This window comes from Brachyistius frenatus, unplaced genomic scaffold, assembly GCF_029030835.1.
Source record: "Brachyistius frenatus isolate BFR_SWC_R1_liver_20210118 unplaced genomic scaffold, ASM2903083v1 Contig_523, whole genome shotgun sequence".
NCBI classification, from domain to species: Eukaryota; Metazoa; Chordata; class Actinopteri; family Embiotocidae; genus Brachyistius; species Brachyistius frenatus.
Window position 1 is genome coordinate 73,597 of NW_027211122.1, and position 18,412 is coordinate 92,008.

Consider the following 18,412-nt stretch of genomic DNA (forward strand, 5'->3'; position numbering starts at 1 on the left):
TACATTTTATAACATTAAAACCTGTCAGAACCTGATGTTCTACAACTAAACGGCTGCAATGTCAAAATACCGTCATGATTCTTTATTGTTATTGTTGTTGTTTTTGTTCTGACTTTTGTTGATATTATTATTTCACCTCCCTCCTGTTCATTCGTTGTATAAAGTATTCACCGTGACAAACAAAACAAATCTCTCTTACTTAATTTACATTGTTTAAACACGTTGAAGCTGATTAGGAGGTCCGTTTCTGATTATTGATTACATGTTACCGGGTTACACAGTCTGAGCACGTGACCAGCCCCTTTTGACCCTTCCTCTCGCGAGACGTGACGCGGGTTTTCGCGAGATCATCGCTGCAGCAACAAATCGGCTCCGGATCCTGAAGACAATCTGCTCGTTTCTGCGGTAAGAGGCCGATTAACGGCGCGCGTGCACGACACGCGCAGACACAGGTTGTGTGCTGGGCGGAGGGAGTGCGTGCGCACGCGCCAGGTGTGCGTGCGTGTAGGTGATGCGGACGTGCGTGTTTGTGGCTGAATGCGAATGAGACGAGGATGGAGGAGGCTGCAGCCCGACGGGCGCGACTCGACGTGCACGCGCGTTGGCTGTGGTGTCTCTGGCTCGCGCCGGTGTCCTTGTTTCCGGTGTGTTTGGGTCAGAGAATGATTGTTGTGATTTAAAGACACGGGAACACCTCGCCACCCCCACCCTCGTGTGTGACAGTGTGTGTGTGTGTGTGTGTGTGTGTGTGTGTGTGTGTGTGTGTGTGTGTGTGTGTGTGTGTGTGTGTGAGTGTCAGGTGCAGCCTGATGTGCAGGTGACCTTCACTGAGGTCGGAGGTCACGTGTGCAGGTGTTCTCAGTCAAGTTTTATTACACCTGAGCTCAGGTTGGAGGTGGGCGGAGCCTCTTGGACACCGGCCAGTATTAAAGGACAGTTTTCAACAGTTCTTCAGGCGTCAGTGGACGTTCACCTCGGTGAACATTAAAGTCAGAGAACATGAACGAGTTCTGTTTCTGACGCAAGTGTGAACAAAGATGTTTAAAATAAACCAATAAATAATAACAATAAATAAATCTACTTGGCTCCTCGTTAATACACCTGGTTGGTCGTTAATACACCTGGCTGGTCGTTAATACACCTGGCTGGTCGTTAATACACCTGGCTGGTCATTAATACACCTGGCTGGTCGTTTGGTTGGTCGTTAATACACCTGGCTGGTCGTTAATACACCTGGCTGGTCATTAATACACCTGGCTGGTCGTTAATACACCTGGCTGGTCGTTAATACACCTGGCCGGTCGTTAATACACCTGGCTCCTCGTTAATACACCTGGCTGGTCGTTAATACACCTGGCCGGTCGTTAATACACCTGGTTGTCGTTAATACACCTGGCCGGTCGTTAATACACCTGGTTGTCGTTAATACACCTGGCTGGTCGTTAATACACCTGGTTGTCGTTAATACACCTGGCTGGTCGTTAATACACCTGGTTGTCGTTAATACACCTGGCTGGTCGTTAATACACCTGGTTGTCGTTAATACACCTGGTTGGTCGTTAATACACCTGGTTGTCGTTAATACACCTGGCTCCTCGTTAATACACCTGGCTGGTCGTTAATACACCTGGTTGGTCGTTAATACACCTGGCTGGTCGTTAATACACCTGGCTGGTCGTTAATACACCTGGTTGGTCGTTAATACACCTGGCTGGTCGTTAATACACCTGGCTGGTCGTTAATACACCTGGCTGGTCGTTAATACACCTGGCTTGTCGTTAATACACCTGGCTGGTCGTTAATACACCTGGTTGGTCGTTAATACACCTGGCTGGTCGTTAATACACCTGGTTGGTCGTTAATACACCTGGCTGGTCGTTAATACACCTGGTTGTCGTTAATACACCTGGCTGGTCGTTAATACACCTGGTTGGTCGTTAATACACCTGGCTGGTCGTTAATACACCTGGCTCCTCGTTAATACACCTGGCTGGTCGTTAATACACCTGGCTGGTCGTTAATACACCTGGCTCCTCGTTAATACACCTGGCTGGTCGTTAATACACCTGGCTGGTCGTTAATACACCTGGCTCCTCGTTAATACACCTGGCTGGTCGTTAATACACCTGGCTGGTCGTTAATACACCTGGCTGGTCGTTAATACACCTGGTTGGTCGTTAATACACCTGGTTGGTTTGTGACATCTGGTTTGAATGAACCTTTATTTTGTTCCACCTGTCAGAAGTCGCAGATTAAAACGTGTAGTGGGAGTTAACACGTCGTGCAGCTTTAAAGGCTAACCGTGCTAGCATGCTACAGCTGGTGCTCTGACCAAACCGTCCTGCTGGAAAGGCGGAGCTTCAGTTGTGTTTGCACCGCAGGAAGCGCTGTATGAACAGTTTCAGCTCTCCCGTTGGCGTCCGTGTCTTTCAGACGGGTCATGGAGGTGTCGTCTCACAGCCTCTTCCTGCTGCAGCAGCTCAACGTCCAGAGAGAGTTCGGCTTCCTGTGTGACTGCACCGTCGCCATCGGAAACGTCTACTTCAAAGCTCACCGAGCCGTGCTGGCCGCCTTCTCCAACTACTTCAAGATGATCTTCATCCACCAGTCCAGGTAAGGAGGGAGGAGGAGAAGGAGGAGGAGGAGGGGCAAAATAAACACCTGGACAGTTTCAGGCCACAAACGTCCTCTTGATCAACGCGCTGATTACCGATGATGTCTCGTTTCTCTGTCCTCAGCGAGTGTATAAAGATCCAGCCCACGGACATCCAGCCGGACGTCTTCAGCTACCTGCTGCACATCATGTACACCGGCATGTGTCCAAAACAGCCGGTGGACCAGAGCCGCCTGCAGGACGGGATCAAGTTCCTTCACGCCTACCAGCTGTGCCGGAAACCTGGCGAGGGCGCCGCCGACGCCGCCACCGACGTGGTGCGCATGTCCAACCTGTACGGCATCCAGATCTCCTCCCAGCTGGCCAACAAGGAGGGGGCCGGAGTCCCCAAGACCAGCGGGGTGTCTTGCGGGGCCACTGAGGACGGGCGGTCCTCGGGCCGGGGAGGACGGTCCCACTCCCAGCTGTCCCTCGCCGTCGGCCTGGAGGGGGTCTCCTCGGACCACCAGGCCTCGGCGCTGCGCAACGTCTGCTCCGTGGCGTCCGGAGACGACTCGGACATCTCGACTCGTATCAAGCAGGAGCGGGTGGAGGAGGAGGAGGACGGCGAGGGGGAGGAGGGCCTGGGGGCGGGGTCTCCGTCGCCAGGCCAGGGCAGCAGTCCCACCCAGGGCCTCCTGTTCAAAGACCGACCCCTGGTCCTGCTGTGTCCCCGCTGCGGAGAACGCTGCTCCTCCCCGGAGGGCCTGCGGGAGCACCTGTTCAGCCACGCCCTCGACCCCGCCCGCCTGATGGAGGGGCTGTCGCAGGGCGGAGAGCTGGACGCCGGTGCGGAGGAGGGACCGCCGGGGGCCCAGGAGCAGCTGGACGCGGGATGTCTGGAGGAGGCGCTGAGGCAGAGCCAGGCTCTCGCCAACCAGCTCGCCGCTGAGCTGAGGAGGAGCCGCGGGGGAGGCGGCAGCAGCCCCACCCCCACCGCCCTGCACTCGCGCAAACGCAAGATCGCCTGCGCCGTCTGCAGCCTGCGCTTCTCCCACAAGAACCAGCTGCAGGAGCACATGTACACCCACACGGGGAAGCCGTCCCGCTACCACCGCTACAACCGCCTCTGCAGCCAGCTCTTCCAGGCCTCCGCCCACTTCTGCGAGGGTGCCGCGGAGCCCGGGGGAGGAGCCTCGGCCGGCGCCGCCGGTGCGGGGCTCTCCGAGGAGGTCAACAGGGACACTCAAGACAACGGCAGCTCCTGCTACTCCCTGGACTCCGAGATCTCCCAGGAGAGCGTGGACGGCGTGCCCGTCGAATGACGTCATCAGATGACATCGTGGAGGGACGTTAGCGTGAGTGAGTGCGCAGGTGCTGCTGGTGTCCGGTAACGACGAGACGAAGCAGGAGACTCTGTGTCGTCGTTCCGTTTGTGTCTCGGCTGCAGTCCGATGGTTCTGTACCTGTGCAGGTGTGTGTGTGTGCTTCAATCATGTGACCAGACTGTGGCGCCGCGGTCAGCTGCCCGGCTCCGACTGTTTCCGCCCGACGAGTTCAGTAGAGCCTCAAACAATTAGTCAATTAATTGACAACGATTACAAAAAAAAAAGATTTGTTTCTTACTTTAGTGGATATGAAGGTCGATCGATAAGTTCAGTGCGCAGTGACGCAGGAGGACGCAATAATGAATTCAGGAATTGTGAATTCGTCCCCACAGAGTCAGACTGTCAACACCGAGTTGTCCCGGGACCTTCGGAGGTTCTGTTCTGGTTCGGATTTCCTTTCTGCTTCTTAGTCTTGAGGTCAGTCTGGGTTTCGTGCTTCCTCCGCCCCCTGATTGGTTTCACGTGTCCCTCGTTGTCCTTCCCTCCCTGCTGTATTTTAGTCTGTGTGCTCTTCTTAGTTCCTCTTTGTCAGTTTGGAACATAAACCACGTGAACTGTGCCGCCATGGCAACAGGGTTGTCCAACATGACAACACGCCCGCTCACAGCGCGTCAAAGTTTTCCAGTTTGACCCAATTTGACCCCAAAGGCTGAAAACCAATATTGGCTGCCTGTGAACTTTAAAAACAGCAACGATTCTGTTGCGGAAATCACTGCACGGGTTTCAGGAACCCTCGGCTGTAAGCGGGCGAGTTGAAGATTTGATTCCCCCAAAAATCTTTTGTTTCTTTGCTCCAGTTTCAGGTCCGTGTTGAAATCACAAATGTTCTCGGCGGTCACGTTAACGTGCTGATGTTGATTAAGAGACGACAATCTGAATACTTCCTGATGAAGGTTGTTGCTTCCTGCTGCTCCGTGTGCGTTAACAGGAAAACAATCTGAACTTATTGATCCTCCCTCGCACTGTCGTTCGGCGTTTTGGACTGTTGGACTTATTTCCGGCCATCATGATCAGTTGATTAATCAAGAAAATAACGAGCAGAATCATCGATGGCTGCAGCTCTGAACTCACATTAATGTCACCTCCTGCTGATTGTTATTATTATTAATTTTTTTCCCCTTTTCACTGGTTTATGTTTATTTCAATGAAAACAAACCAGCGCAGACTTTAAAACGGGATCGTCTGCACCGGCCGGCGGTGCAGAGCACGCGGTAAGATGTTGGACTGTTCCTTTAATGTACAGATGTTGACGTGTTGGTTGGCTCTGAGCCTCAGACCTGCTGATCACAGGGGAAACATGAAAGCAGTGCCTTGGTGTGACGGCAGCAGTGAAACCGAGCTCGAGTCGTCACCGTTAACGCAGCGAGGAAACGTTTCGTAAATATGTTGATCCCCCAACAGAAAGAGTCCAGGTGCGCCGCCTGCACCTGCTTGAAACTGTTTTCCTGGTCCAGGAAGGACGGTGGTCCGCACAATCAACCAGCAACCCACTGTGATGTCACCGTGATGTCACCGTGGTGTCACCGTGATGTCAACCAGCCTCCGATTCCATTTCAGCCGTCGCCGTCTTCAGAACCAGAACTGACCAATATTTGGACGACCTGGGGAGCAGCGAGGGGTGGAATCTGAGGAAATTATGCCCCGCCCACCTACACTTTAAAACCTGGCAGCACCACAGGCCTGTCAATCAAACCCCCCACCCCCCACCCCACCCCACACACACACACACACATACACAAACATAGGACTTACTTTTTCCTTCTGTGGTGCCAAAAAAAACTTACAAAAAAAACTGATCGCAGAACAAAAAGAGGATAAAGAGCAGCAGACCTTATGGAGGACATGAACCGACAAACCTGATGCTGCTCTGTACTGTGCTGAAAACAGTGGTTCCCAATCTGGGGCTCGGGACCCTCATTTGGGTCCCAACATGCACTCCTGTTATTGATCGAGTCGATTAATCAAGAAAATTCAAAAAACAGCGGTATGGTCCTTTAAAATGAGGGCAAAGCTCTATGCTGTCACTTCCCATCAACACATGGCCAGCACTCATTGATGCCGATCTCCCAGTTATTGATTATTGATTGGTGAATGTCTGGTTGTCGTGCTGTTGTCTTTTTCCCGTGTTTCTCTGTAAAGAAAAAATCACAACAGGAAGTTCAGTGTCAACTGTTTTTGTACGTACACGTCTGTTTTTTCATCGATGGAGCAGTAAAGTTTTGTAAATAAATGTCTTTTTCCACCAATCAGATTGCAGCTCTACTGGTTTTTCCACCAATCAGAGTGCAGCACTGCAGTTTGATAGTCATTTGTGTGTTTTTTTAAATTTCATCTTCTAATTAATGAACTGATAACTTCAAATCTATATAAATGATTTGGGTAATGACTAATAGAAGTACCATGGAGGTCTGGGGGAACCCTGGAGGTCTTGAGGAACCCTGGAGGTCTGGGGGGAACCCTGGGTTTGTGATCCAGCTCTGCCTCTCTGCTGTTGGTTTATGATGGAAGAGTTTAGTTTGAACTCGTCTGGTCTGTGTGCACTAACAAATCCTGATCTGCAGGTGTCAGCAGAGGCATTCTGGGAAACCGAGTAGCCACTTGACGACTGTCGTCCTTCAGGATCTGCATTTAATCCCTTTAAAATAAATGTTCAACACACACGTTACATTGCTGCAGGTCTTTCAAAAAAAATATTCTGTACTTCCTGTAAATCTTTTATTTCTAACAATATCAGAAAAACATTCACACAAATATTCATTCACATATAAATTAATGTTTTAGTCATTAAAACATTGACAATAATTAATTAATGAAACTTAATTCAAATAACGTTGACATTCTGATTAGCAATAAATGTTACAACTGACTATTATTAACGCAAATTTAGTAACTAACTAGAAGGTAAAACAGTATTGTTTCAGTTTTTTCTCAAAAATATTTCAGACTGCTGTGAAAACATTCAGCCGATGAATAAAGACAGAACGTTTAACAGAAAAAAAGTTAAACAATAAGTTGTGAATGAAAAGAACGGCAGGCTTTGGTTGGAGGTTGGTTCAGGTTCAGGTGATGGAGTTTGATGACCTTCGCTCTACTGACAGACGGCCAAAATAACCTGAACGACGCTTTTAGTCTGAAAGGTGAAGCAGGAAAACCCTAAAGAATCTCTGTGAAGCTGCAACAGAAGGAAGAGAAGTTACTTAAAGGGTCGTTCCGCTGTATTTCAGCTGCTGTGTTTCCATCAATGTGAGCGGTTGTAGCGAACAACGTCTCACCTGTCTGAGCAGGTGAAGCAGAACAGAGAAAGTTTGGGTTCTTGAAACATGATTTAAGGTTTTTTTTAAGTTTATTTTTGAGACTCACAACATTTCAAACCAGATGAAACCGAAGGACAAGACCCTGACTGAGGGTTTGTGACGGCCGCTGAGATGTTTCCTGGTGCTCTCACCTGTCGGAGGATCTGGTTGGTTGGCGTGTTGTTGCTTAGGGACAGATGGATGTATTTTTACCCTCTATCTCTATAGAAACAAAAGCTGCCGAGGTTCATCTTCACACCTTTAAAAATAGACAACATGTGACATGAGAGCACAGAGCCTGCTGCTGCAGATCAATGACTGATTGCTGATCAATATGTCTGCAGATGAACTTTGTGTTTCTGTCACTGGTTATTTTAAAGGAACAGTTCAGCTCATTTTTGTAGCTTTTATTCAGATAGCTATTTCATTTCAGATGTTTTGTTACTTTGTTGTTGTTTATTTTCTTTCTTGTTTGGTTTTTATGTTGTTGTTGTTTATTTCTTTGTTATTGTTTGGTTTCTTTGTTGTTGTTTTCTCTTTATTGTTGTTTGATTTCTTTGTTGTTTGTTTTTTGTTGTCTTTGTTGTTGTTGTTTGATTTCTTTGTAGTTGTTGTTTGTTTCTTCGTGTTTGTTGTGTGTTAGATGTTCCTCGGTGCTGAACACGTCCGTGTGTTTCTCCGTGTGCAGCCAACCTCTCTGGAACGACGACACGGATCACGTGTGTTCCTGGCGTGTTTCAACACGTTCGCTCCAACTGTCTAAAGATAGAAAACTCATTAGAGGAAATAAAAGCCAGCTTCCTGTTCTTCTGCCCCGGGGGACATAACTGCCTCCCCCTTGCCCCCCCCTCCACACCCCTCCCACACCCTCCCACCACCTTATTGAACAACCAATTTGTGTAAAACAAAATGCCAATCAGTGCGGTTGCCATGGAAACTGGGGCGGTGCAGCAGAGGGATCCGCTCGGCGTTCCCCATCATCTCTCAGAGAAACACATCTGATCACCGGGATCCAGTCAGGTGAGGTTTGATCTCTTATTCCTCTTTGATCGATGAGCTGCCGCTCTACCTACCTGATGACATCATCACTGCATAATTGGTGACATCATCATTGCATGTTGGTTTCACTTCCTCAGCAGATAATCTTATTGATTACAGCCAGAGAAAGAAGAGAGGAAACTTTGTGCCTCTGTCTCTTTATCAGATGACTGAACGCTGATGAGCTCTTTGATCTCTTCAGGGATTTTTCTGACTTATTGAAGGAGGTGATCAGCTGTTCGTTTGTGTCGGCTGAGATCTTCCTCACGAGGATCAAATCTGGTTCGTGAATCTGTTGGATTTTCTGTTCTGTGGAGATGAAACAAATCAATGAGAATATTCATCACACAATTTATGAAACATTGTTTTACATTTTTCAGACGGATTCGTTTGTTCTTTGGTTGAAACTTATCGCGAACTTCGTTTTTCTCGTCTACTGTGACGTTCTGAGGCTTTCCTTAAAAAAACGGCTTCTGCACAAATGAAAAGAAAATTAGTTTGAGTTTTACATGCACTTCCATGAATTTCTACACTGGAGGTGAAACTGGATCAATTCGACACACTGAATGTTTTCCAGGAGAAACTGTATTAGTGTCATTGCTGGATAATCGAATGAGTCGAAGCAGACTCTCCTGTCATTTATTTATATGCTGCTTTTTTCTAAAAGGACTTCAGTGATCAAAGCTGTATGTTTTCAATGAAATAATTTGTATTGGCTTCAACACGTCTCATCGCTTTTGTTGTCATTTCCAGTGAATCAGATTTCCGACTCCCGTATCAGCCGTTTTAATATCTGCCGCTCCGTCTGTCGTAAATCAACCATGAGTGTCATCTGCTTCTGTGTCTGTGCAGCCTCCAGGTGTTTCAGAGTAAGCAGAGAAACCAAACTGCTTCGCCGCCGAGAAGAACTATGGCAACGGAGGACGGGGAGGACGGAGAGGACGTCCGGCGGGCAGAGAAAGTCGTATTGAAGCGGAAGCTGACGGGTCCTCCGAGGCTGCTGTTGGGAAAAACCAGGACCAGGAGCATCGGGGAGGACCGACCTGAGGGTCGGGCCCAAAAAGAGAAGACGGAAAAAAACGAAACCTCAGTGAAACGTTCATCCGCCGCGGCGAAGAGCGAAGCTGAGCCGACAGAAACCGTCAACGCGGAGGGAGAGATTCCACCTGAATTCGAGGGTCAGTGTGACGACATCAGAAACACGAAGAGACGCAGGTGGTGGAGCAGATTCTCCTCAGCAGTTGTTTGCATCAGAAGCAGAAAGAAGAAAGTCGAGGAAAGTTCGGAGAAGCAGCAACACGACGGCCGTGTTCCACCAGAGGGGGCGCTGCAGGAGCGCGGCGCTGCATCGCCCAACACCACAGAGGAAAACGGTAAAGCGAAGACGAGGTTTGACGTGAGGACGACTTTCGCGAGGTTCAGGACGTCGTCCAACGCTCTGCGAGCTCACAAAGTGAGAGACGAGGTGCAGAGCGACAAACCTCCGCCGAGCTTTCGGAAAAAGCTGCAAACATTCTTCAACGGAGGAGGAACGAGACGATTGGCTGACGTCCCGCTGGAAGACCCGGAGGAGGCGATGGAGGACGAGGACGCCTCGCGTTCAAGGGACGGACCTCCGGAACGGCAGGCGGTGACGGTCACGGCCGAGATGAGCGTCCGTCTGACGGAGCGTCCGGACGAATCAGCAACGGAAGCCGCCAAGGAGGATTTGACGGAGACGAACCGAACTGGGGCTCCAGTTTCAGTCCAGGTCGTGTCTTCAGAGAAAGACGAGGTTCCCTGTGAGCTGGCTGACGTCGTCCTGGACTTCGATGTTCAGCGCTCAGCCTCTGAGATCCTTCCTGAGCAGAAGACGGAGGTCCTCCAGCCCTCCATTAACGGACCCTCCATCCGGATCGAACTCTTCCCTCCGGACGACGTCACCCAGGAGGAGGAGGAGGAGGAGAAGGAGGAGTGCTGGGCGGGCGGCTCCTCCTCAGAGAACCACGGTCATCTCCTCCACCTGCTCGGCTTCGACCGCAGCGAGCAGCAGCTGCTCCAGACGGCCCGCTCGCTGGTCCGAGCCGCCGAACGCCGCCGTGGATCAGCTGATGACGGAACAGCAGAGCGCCGCCGCCTGCGTCCGCCGAGAGCCGACGGGCTGCAGAGGAAGAACACGACTCTGAATTGTTTCCATCCTTCTGATCCAGAGTCAGGTGGAGAAGGAGTCCGGACGTCCGTCGAAGCCACAACATTTTCCAGGAGGATCAGCAGGTGTTCCTGGACCGGAAGATGTTCCGGGACTAAACCGGGTCGTGAAGGCTCTTTGAGTCTTGATCAATAAGTTCAGAGTCCGTTTCTGTGGAACGCATCACACGGCGATGCACACGGAGCAGCAGGAAGCAACAACCTTCATGAGGAAGTTTTCAGAAGTGTCGTCTTTTGATCAACATCAACACCTGAGTTCCATACGTTTGTTCACGCACCTCCCTGCTGTATTTTAGTCTGTGTGCTCTTGTTGTCTCACTTTGCTTCAGTTATCTGTCTGTTGCTGCAGCTTTTGAAACCCAGAGAACACAAACCACCTGAACTGTGGCGCCATGGCAACGGGGTTCTTCAACATGACAGCATGCCCGCTCACAGCGCGTTAAGGATTTCCTATTCCCCCCAAAAATTGGACCCAAAATGTGATGGAAAGGAGAAGGTCAGAAACTAATATTGTGTGGCTGTAATCTTCAGGCGGCACTGCTTTAAAAACAGCAACTTTTCTGTAGTGGAAATCACTGCATGGGCTCAGGAACACATAGCTGTATGCGAGTGAGTTGAAGGTTTTGTTGCCTAAAATTTGATGTTTGCTTGTGTTTCAAGTCCATGATGAAATCACAAATGTTCATGTACCAGTGTTCACAAAAACGTGTGGAACTCAGGTGCTGTTATGTGGTGGAGTATTTTTCCAGGACCCAAATGCAAGCACACAGACTCGAGGTATAAGTTCCAAAAATACTGTCTTTATTGTCCCAAAAAATAAACGAAAAAACTACAAACCAAAAGGTGGCACCGAGCGTGTCCACTTTACGTCCAGTCGGGAGGGCAACTCAACCGACAGCTCCAGGGGGACACGGGTAACAGGACAGCCGGCAGACCAGCGGAAGGGACGGCGTCAACAATCCTCCAAGCCGGGAGGGCAACTCCACCGACTAGTGATTTTGACCGGGATATCCGCAGGAGACACAGAGGCCGGAGGAACGGGAACGAACAGGAACAGGACTGACAGAGAGCTGACGGGGAGCAGACGGAAGACGGACGGGGAGCAGACGGAAGACGGACGGGTGGCTAACAAACAATGAACCGACAACCAGAGTTGTGCAGGGGCAGGTTACATATAGTCTGGGGAGGTGATCAGGGAGATGCAGCACACCTGCAGGTGGTGATCAGGGGTGAGTGGCTGCATCTGCTGGGACCGGTGAGGGGCGTGGCCACGGGAGGTGAGGGGCGTGGCCACAGGCAAAGATAGGGGACACAGGAGGAGAGGTGATCGGGGGCAAAATGGAGGACAAAACTGAACTCCTGACAGGTGCTGATGTTGATCAAGAGATGCAACTTCCTCATACTTCCTCTTAAACAGGAACACTCTCTGAACTTATTAAACGACCCTCGTATGTAAAGTGTTTCAAAGTTCGTATGTTTTTTTTTGCTGCTGTTGGTTCTGTTTCCGTCTCTGAAGACGACTGAACTGGCGGAGACCAAAACCAGAGCTATAAGGGAGGAAATATTCCCCAAACAGTTCAGATGATGATCACGTTCCGACAGCTGGATGTAAACGATTTTAGACACATGATTTCCACAATGTTTGTAAACTTCACTTGTCTGATCAGTTTACAAACAGGCAGAAGGTTTCAGAGTCAGTGACGTCTGCCTGACAGTCACAGCTCAGGGCAAAGCTTCTCTGATGTCAGGAAGTGAGCAGCGAGCCAAACTTTTTTACGCTTAAGAATGGATTGGTGTTGATGTTTCTGTGAAAATAATTTAAAGTGAACGTGATGTTCTTCTGCTTCAGTTTAGGAGAATAAAACACGACTCACTAAATGTCTGAAAGATTCATCGGAATATTTGACAGTTTTTGTGAATTAAAGTTTCTGCCTGAACATTTTGTTTATTTTCTGCTTTTCTTTGTTACAAACCAGTCAGACCAGACAGACCAGAACCAGAACCAGTCAGACCAGACAGACCAGAACCAGAACCAGTCAGACCAGACAGACCAGAACCAGAACCAGTCAGACCAAAACCAGTTAGACCAGAACCAGTCAGACCAGTTAGACCAGGTCTCCTCTGCAGGAACTGATCAATAATAATCCATTTATGATGTCAGCGTGGTGGTTTTAGTTTTTTTCTTGGTTCGGGGAGGTCGGAGTTCGTAACGAGCCGTGAGCTGATTGACAGCAGCAGGATTTCACAGTAAAACAGGAAGTCAGCTTTTTGTTTCACTCTTCTACTTTTATTTTGCAACATTTGTTCACTAAATTGTGTTCGGACAATTAAACGAAGACGGCACAATCAAACACTTTGATCAGGAAATAAATTAAACTGACGGAAACAAGACAAGGTCGTTTCCTGTCCACGTCTGACTCCTCCCCTTTACACCTGTCAGCCTGGAGATAAACAAACAAATAAATTGGTGATGATGATGATGATGGTGATGAGACTCTGAATCCTGGTTTGTCTTACCTGTCAGGTGTTTCATCTCTGTGATTGGTTCTTCAGGAGGAAGCGGCGAGCGCTCGTCACCGTGTTCTGAAACAACAAATCAATAACTGTCGGTGTTCATCTTTTACGTTCCGTCAGAAGAACCCTAACATCTGAATGTCTTTGATGTGATTGGACGACTGTCGACCAATTGGCTGTGAGCATCACACTGAACACAAGATTAGACGAGTTTCATTTTTAATTAAACTTAAAACAGTCAAAGAGAATAATTTCAACATTTTATTCTGATGGTCACAATTAAATAAAGTAAACAAGCTAAAAATGAAGTCATTGAAAACACATCGTAAAATTAGAAATCTGACCTCCATGAGCATGGCCACCGTCATGGGCCCCACCCCCCCTGGAACAGGTGTAATGAATCCCGCTCTCTGATTGGCCGAGGAGTAGTGAACGTCTCCGACCACCCGCTTACCGCTGGCCTTCGTCTCATCTGTCGCAGAGGTCAAAGGTCACAGATGGAAAGATTCTTTTATTTTTTTGTTTTTTTCCTTTTTATGTACATGTTATGTCATACTTTGTATAAACAGGAGGGATATGATGGAAAGGAAAGATTTGTCTCTTCCTCTTGTTTGCATTGTGGCTCCGGAAAGTCTCAGGCCCCGAAAAGTTTCCTTTGTTTTCTGTCTTATTTGCAAGTGATTCTTTCCGCATCTAACTGACGACTATCTTGTGACCTACAACCAACTCTGTATTACCATACAAAAGCAGGTACAAAGGGAATGGGGGTGATGGTCTACTGTTTGTCCCACTGTATAAAAGCTGACCTACAGAGGAGGGAAGGCTCTCTTCTTCCTCTCTCGGAGGGTGCATGTATGTGTTCCTTCTTGCAAGAATAAATGTCCGATGTGTTTGATTTTGAACCGAGCCTCTTGAGTAATTTTTCCAACAGTCACTCAGGTGTGAATAACGAGGCAGCAGAGTATACAGGAGCTGACGGGTCTCTGAACCTGAGACGTGGTTGATCCCACAGTCGATGACCACGGCTCCCTCCTTCAGCCAATCACCTCTCACCATCTCCGCTCTGCCCGCCCCCACCACCAGGATGTCAGCCCGGCCCACCTGCACACAGGAAACGCATCATCACAGACATTAAATACTAACAATGCTGCTGCTGCTGAATAATCAGTGTGTGGTTGTGTCACCTGCTCAGGTAGGTCAGGTGTCTTTGAGTGACAGGTGGTCACAGTGGCGTGGTTCCACAGCAGCAGGTCGTGCATCGGAGCTCCGACGATTTTACTGCGCCCGATCACGACGGCGTGTTTCCCCGCCACGGACACACCTGCACAGGAACAGGAAGTCACAGGTGAGCGCCCACATGGGGGTCAGAATATTTTGACAGAACTGTGTGAGAGCAGCTCCTGATGCATCATGGGTGATCACGCAAACATCACTGATCACTGTGATACTAATGGAAACTTTAAAATCAGACAGATTCTCAGGCAGCTTCTGAACTGTGGGTGTTTATTAAACTCGTGTCATGTTTGTGTTCTGGTTTACATGAAGGAAGCTGCATCGGTCTGGATGGAGGACTCCAGAGACCAGGTCCACATCTGGGCCTCACCTTTACCATCTTTACAAAGGAGGCGGGGACTGAACCGCCAACCCTTCGGTTTCTGGACAACCGGCCGCTCCGATATCTGAGCCACCAAAATGACTACATGTAAGTTCCAGCTCCTCAAAGACCAGCGAGCAGTTCAAACACACTGACACATTTCGAGCCAAGTGAACACACCGTTACTACGACAACTGACCATCGACAAACTGCCTGCAGGTCTGCGTCTTCACACAAAACGTTCCCGGGACAAACACAGTTAGAAACCTCAGTTCACGAATCAACTGTGGACGTCTCCTGAAACCGTTGGATGAGGCTGCGGTCAGTGAACGCCTCACAGGATCAATGGATTTATTCCCCATTTCCTCAGTGCATTGATATGATCTGTATGTAACTCGTGTGAAACGTGTTGAAAGGAAGTGCGTGTCCGACTGACCCGTCTGTCTGATGAGCTCCATGCAGCCGTTCGGGGTGCACGGGATGAAACAGTCGTTCAGATCTCCTCGAGACAACTTCCCTGCATTAATACAGCTCAGACTGCAAACACACACAAAATATTTTTATTATCCTCATGATGATTCACGAGGTTCGATCAATAGGTTTTGCGGCACAGCGATGCACACGGAGCAGCAGGAAGCAACAACCTTCATCATGAAGTGTTCAGAGTTTTGTCTCTTGATCAACATCATCGCTGAGTTCCACACGTTAACGTGACCGCTGGTACGTGAACATTTCAGATTTTTCACCGTGGATCTGAAACTGGAGATTTGATACAAGGGACAAAGTCAAAAAACAATATTGGATGGGTGTGATCTTCTGGCGGCACTGCTTAAAAACAGCAGTGAACCTGTTGTGGAAATCTCTGCATGGGCTCAGGAACAACTTGGCTGTAAGCGAGTTGAAGGTTTTGTTCCTCAAAAATCGGATGTTTCTCTGCTCCAGTTTCAGGTCCACGGTGAAAAATCACAAATGCTCACGCGCCAGCGGTCACATTAACGTGAGGAACTCAGTGATGACGTTGATGCTGCTGCTCCGTGTGCATCGCTGTGCTGCGTTCAGGAACACGCTCTGTGATGTGGGTAACTTGAAACGTGAGGACCAGAGAAGAAGAAAGATGAAGAGGACTCTGACCCGTCCACGTCTTTCTCTGGATTGACGCTGTTGGTGACGAGCTCGGCGTCGATGCGGTTGACGGAGTCCAGAGGCAGCTGGACGATCAGACCGTGGACGGACGGGTTCTCGTTGACGGACATGATGCTGCGCAGCACCTGCGGGACAACAGGAAAAAAAAGAAGCGGTCAGACCTCCGTCGCTGCCGGACATCGATCAGAGACGGTGAAGAGAGCTTTTTGCCCGACCTCGTCCTGCGTCGCTGTGCTCGGCAGACGTACGTGTTTCGCGTCGATTCCAATCTGCAGACAGGAAACGGAAAAGGTTGTAGCCGCACCGATCAAAACGCTGGAATCCACATCAGCTCCTCTGTTGTTGTGTGCAAACAGAACGCAGCGGACTCACCTGGGCTGCGGCCTTCAGCTTGGTGCTGATGTACAGGTTGGAGTCGTCTCTGTCTCCCACCTGAAACACACTTCGTATCATCAGGAGGTGAAACACACTCTCTTCAGTCACGGACTCCTCACTTGTGAGACCGGATTCACTTGTAAAACCAAATTCACGTGTAGGACCGGACTCACCTGTAGGACCACCAGACTGGGTCTGAAGCCTGAGAACTGACTCCTCATCTGGTCCACCTCCTGCTTCAGTCGGTCCCTCACCAGCCTGCAGGATCACAGACCCTGGATCAGTTTCAGGGGTCTAACGTGTGTCATCTAGCATCTCTGACTGGAGAGACGGGGACTAAGTGGACTAACCTGAGATGTGGACTTACTTAGACGTCTCGTTGCCGGAGATGACGGTTGCTATGGAGCGCCTGCTTCCTTGGCAACCAGAGGCCCTGAGACGAAGCGAGAGGGCAGCCAAGGATAACATGACTCTGAGAGAGAGATAGAGGGAGAGAGCGTCAGTTAGACACATCAGCTGACTGAAACCAGAGAGACATGGACTCCTTAAAAGACCCGGTAACACCTGAGAACATCTGGAAACAACCGGAAACACCTGAGAACACCTGAGAACACCTGGAAACAACTGGAAACACCTGAGAACAACTGAGAACATCTGGAAACAACTGGAAACACCTGAGAACAACTGAGAACATCTGGAAACAGCCGGAAACACCTGAGAGCGCCTGGAAACAACTGGAAACAACTGGAAACACCTGAAAACAACCGGAAACATCCGAAAACAACCAGAAACACTTGAGAACACCTGGAAACAACCGGACTGATCAATCAGTCCATTTACGGATCTTTACGGATCTCGTCATTTTTTGGTTCCCCTTCTCCCACTTTTGATTGATCTGATTACAAATAAATAGTTTTGATTGTTAGAAAAACAAAAACCAAATGGCCAAAAGTTTGTGGACAGATATGACACTGTGTTCTTCAATGTGCAGCTCTGACAGCTGGTTGCTGTTTGTCCTCCAGATGTTGTGTGACAAAGTGACAAACTACCATCTACTTACAGCTGAAACTGCTGCTGTTCGGTTTGAATTCTTCTTTGATCAAACTACTGCAGAACAAACTTTTAAATAAAAATAGAAATAGGAAACTGACACCGAATGAGCTGCAGAGACTTTAGACACTTTACCTGCAGTATCACAGCTGATGTGCTGCTGCTTCTTTTCTTTTTTTTAACTGTTTCTGCTCCATATGCTTAAAACATTTTCTTTCAGCTACAAGCTCTCACTTATTAACAAAGTGTCAAAGTGTCTTTAAATCACTCTTAAATCGGATTCACAGAATGAATGAAAGCACCTCTGACCCACCTCCACATGTTAATGATTAAAAGCACACGTTGTGTCGCCGCAGTTTGCAAGAGAAAATAATTCCTCAAACTTTCAGCTGCAGCTGCGTTCCACGTTAACAAGCAGCGGCCTGACAGTTTCCCATGATTCCACAGTGCAGCTGAATAAAGAGGCCGAACGCCTCCAAAGGAGACGGAGAGCGGCAGCGGCTTCTTACCTGAGAGACGAACACTGCAGCAGTGGGGAAACAGCTGCAGCAGATGTTTGGCTCACTCTCGGGGACTTTCTGTCTCTGTATGGAAGCTCAGCTGGGACAAAACTTGTCTGTGGTGATATCGACAGGCCGAGTGAAGCCTGGCAGCCGCACCTATCCACACACTGACCGGTGGTGCACTCAAAGAGCTGCACGAGTACTTATATTTACAGTGTCTGTTACTTTACACCTCCAATCCACCACATTTAACACGCCTGTGAAAAAAAAAAAGCCTAAGGCGCCTTTAACTGTGTCGTTCCTGCTCTTTTAAAGGAAGTTTTATCTCCAGCTGTCAGAGTCCCTGCAGCTGCTGCAGATACGGAGGTTATGGACGTTTTTATTTCAGACAGACTGCTGACCCTCTCGTTCATATCCGTCGCGATCCACACATACTGCTGACGTGTGTGCGTGTTATCAGCATGTTGTGTGTGTTGCATTTCAGCCGTTTCTGCCTCGAACTGAATCCAACCAGCAGAGGACTGAATGAACACTGGGAGAGAGGTCAAAGGTCAAACTGGAGGTAACCGCAGGGGGGGGGTGTGTGTGTGTGTGTCCCAATCTTCTCTCAGCCAATCAGAGACCAGACTGTCAGGGGGGGGGGGGGCAGCCTCAGAGGAGGGCAGGAGGAGCCAGGGTGTTTTCCCACCCTCTGTGGTTTCTGATGAGTCCAGGTGCATTCTGGGAACTGTTGG

The 18,412-nt window shown here is 49.1% G+C and overlaps 3 protein-coding genes across 6 annotated transcripts; 2 read left to right on the top strand and 1 right to left on the bottom strand.

The window, feature by feature from the left end:
* The first annotated feature begins 254 nt into the window (after nt 1-254).
* On the top strand, nt 255-6,221 carry zbtb25 (zinc finger and BTB domain containing 25). Of its 2 annotated transcripts, XM_069688080.1 has the most exons (3): nt 255-405; nt 2,434-2,613; nt 2,739-6,221. In XM_069688080.1, the coding sequence occupies exons 2-3, from the start codon at nt 2,441-2,443 to the stop codon at nt 3,916-3,918; spliced, it is 1,353 nt and encodes a 450-aa protein (XP_069544181.1). In that variant the 5' UTR covers nt 255-405; nt 2,434-2,440; the 3' UTR covers nt 3,919-6,221. The 2 variants fall into 2 exon arrangements, with proteins under 2 accessions (XP_069544181.1, XP_069544182.1); XM_069688081.1 differs by lacking the exon at nt 255-405 and having other exon boundaries at nt 2,103-2,613.
* Nucleotides 6,222-7,866: 1,645 nt separating this feature from the next.
* On the top strand, nt 7,867-12,771 carry LOC138614561 (uncharacterized). The gene is made up of 3 exons (XM_069688079.1): nt 7,867-8,294; nt 9,165-11,218; nt 11,866-12,771. The coding sequence occupies exon 2, from the start codon at nt 9,223-9,225 to the stop codon at nt 10,633-10,635; it is 1,413 nt and encodes a 470-aa protein (XP_069544180.1). The 5' UTR covers nt 7,867-8,294; nt 9,165-9,222; the 3' UTR covers nt 10,636-11,218; nt 11,866-12,771.
* An 84-nt stretch (nt 12,772-12,855) lies between these two features.
* LOC138614563 (C-1-tetrahydrofolate synthase, cytoplasmic-like) lies at nt 12,856-17,919 on the bottom strand. 3 transcript variants are annotated; one of them, XM_069688084.1, is made up of 12 exons: nt 17,685-17,919; nt 16,493-16,597; nt 16,299-16,383; nt 16,123-16,182; nt 15,999-16,019; nt 15,739-15,875; nt 15,044-15,144; nt 14,198-14,334; nt 14,003-14,114; nt 13,358-13,485; nt 13,017-13,082; nt 12,856-12,940 (listed from the first exon to the last, which is right to left on the bottom strand). In XM_069688084.1, exons 2-11 carry the CDS (start codon nt 16,591-16,593, stop codon nt 13,029-13,031), a joined length of 936 nt encoding a protein of 311 aa, XP_069544185.1. In that variant the 5' UTR covers nt 16,594-16,597; nt 17,685-17,919; the 3' UTR covers nt 12,856-12,940; nt 13,017-13,028. The 3 variants fall into 3 exon arrangements, with proteins under 3 accessions (XP_069544185.1, XP_069544183.1, XP_069544186.1); XM_069688082.1 differs by having other exon boundaries at nt 15,966-16,019; XM_069688085.1 differs by lacking the exon at nt 17,685-17,919 and having other exon boundaries at nt 15,966-16,019; nt 16,476-16,577.
* Nucleotides 17,920-18,412: the final 493 nt, after the last annotated feature.

Excerpts from the sequence above, each read along its gene's own strand:
- zbtb25 (XM_069688080.1), top strand. The coding sequence starts at position 2,441 with ATGGAGGTGTCGTCTCACAGCCTCTTCCTGCTGCAGCAGCTCAACGTC. Across the intron at positions 2,614-2,738 it reads ATCTTCATCCACCAGTCCAG|CGAGTGTATAAAGATCCAGC; the intron begins GTAAGGAGGGAG and ends CTCTGTCCTCAG.
- LOC138614561 (XM_069688079.1), top strand. The coding sequence starts at position 9,223 with ATGGCAACGGAGGACGGGGAGGACGGAGAGGACGTCCGGCGGGCAGAG.
- LOC138614563 (XM_069688082.1), bottom strand. The coding sequence starts at position 16,593 with ATGTTATCCTTGGCTGCCCTCTCGCTTCGTCTCAGGGCCTCTGGTTGC. Across the intron at positions 16,384-16,492 it reads TCCGGCAACGAGACGTCTAA|GCTGGTGAGGGACCGACTGA; the intron begins GTAAGTCCACAT and ends GTGATCCTGCAG. Across the intron at positions 16,183-16,298 it reads CCAGTCTGGTGGTCCTACAG|GTGGGAGACAGAGACGACTC; the intron begins GTGAGTCCGGTC and ends AGTGTGTTTCAG.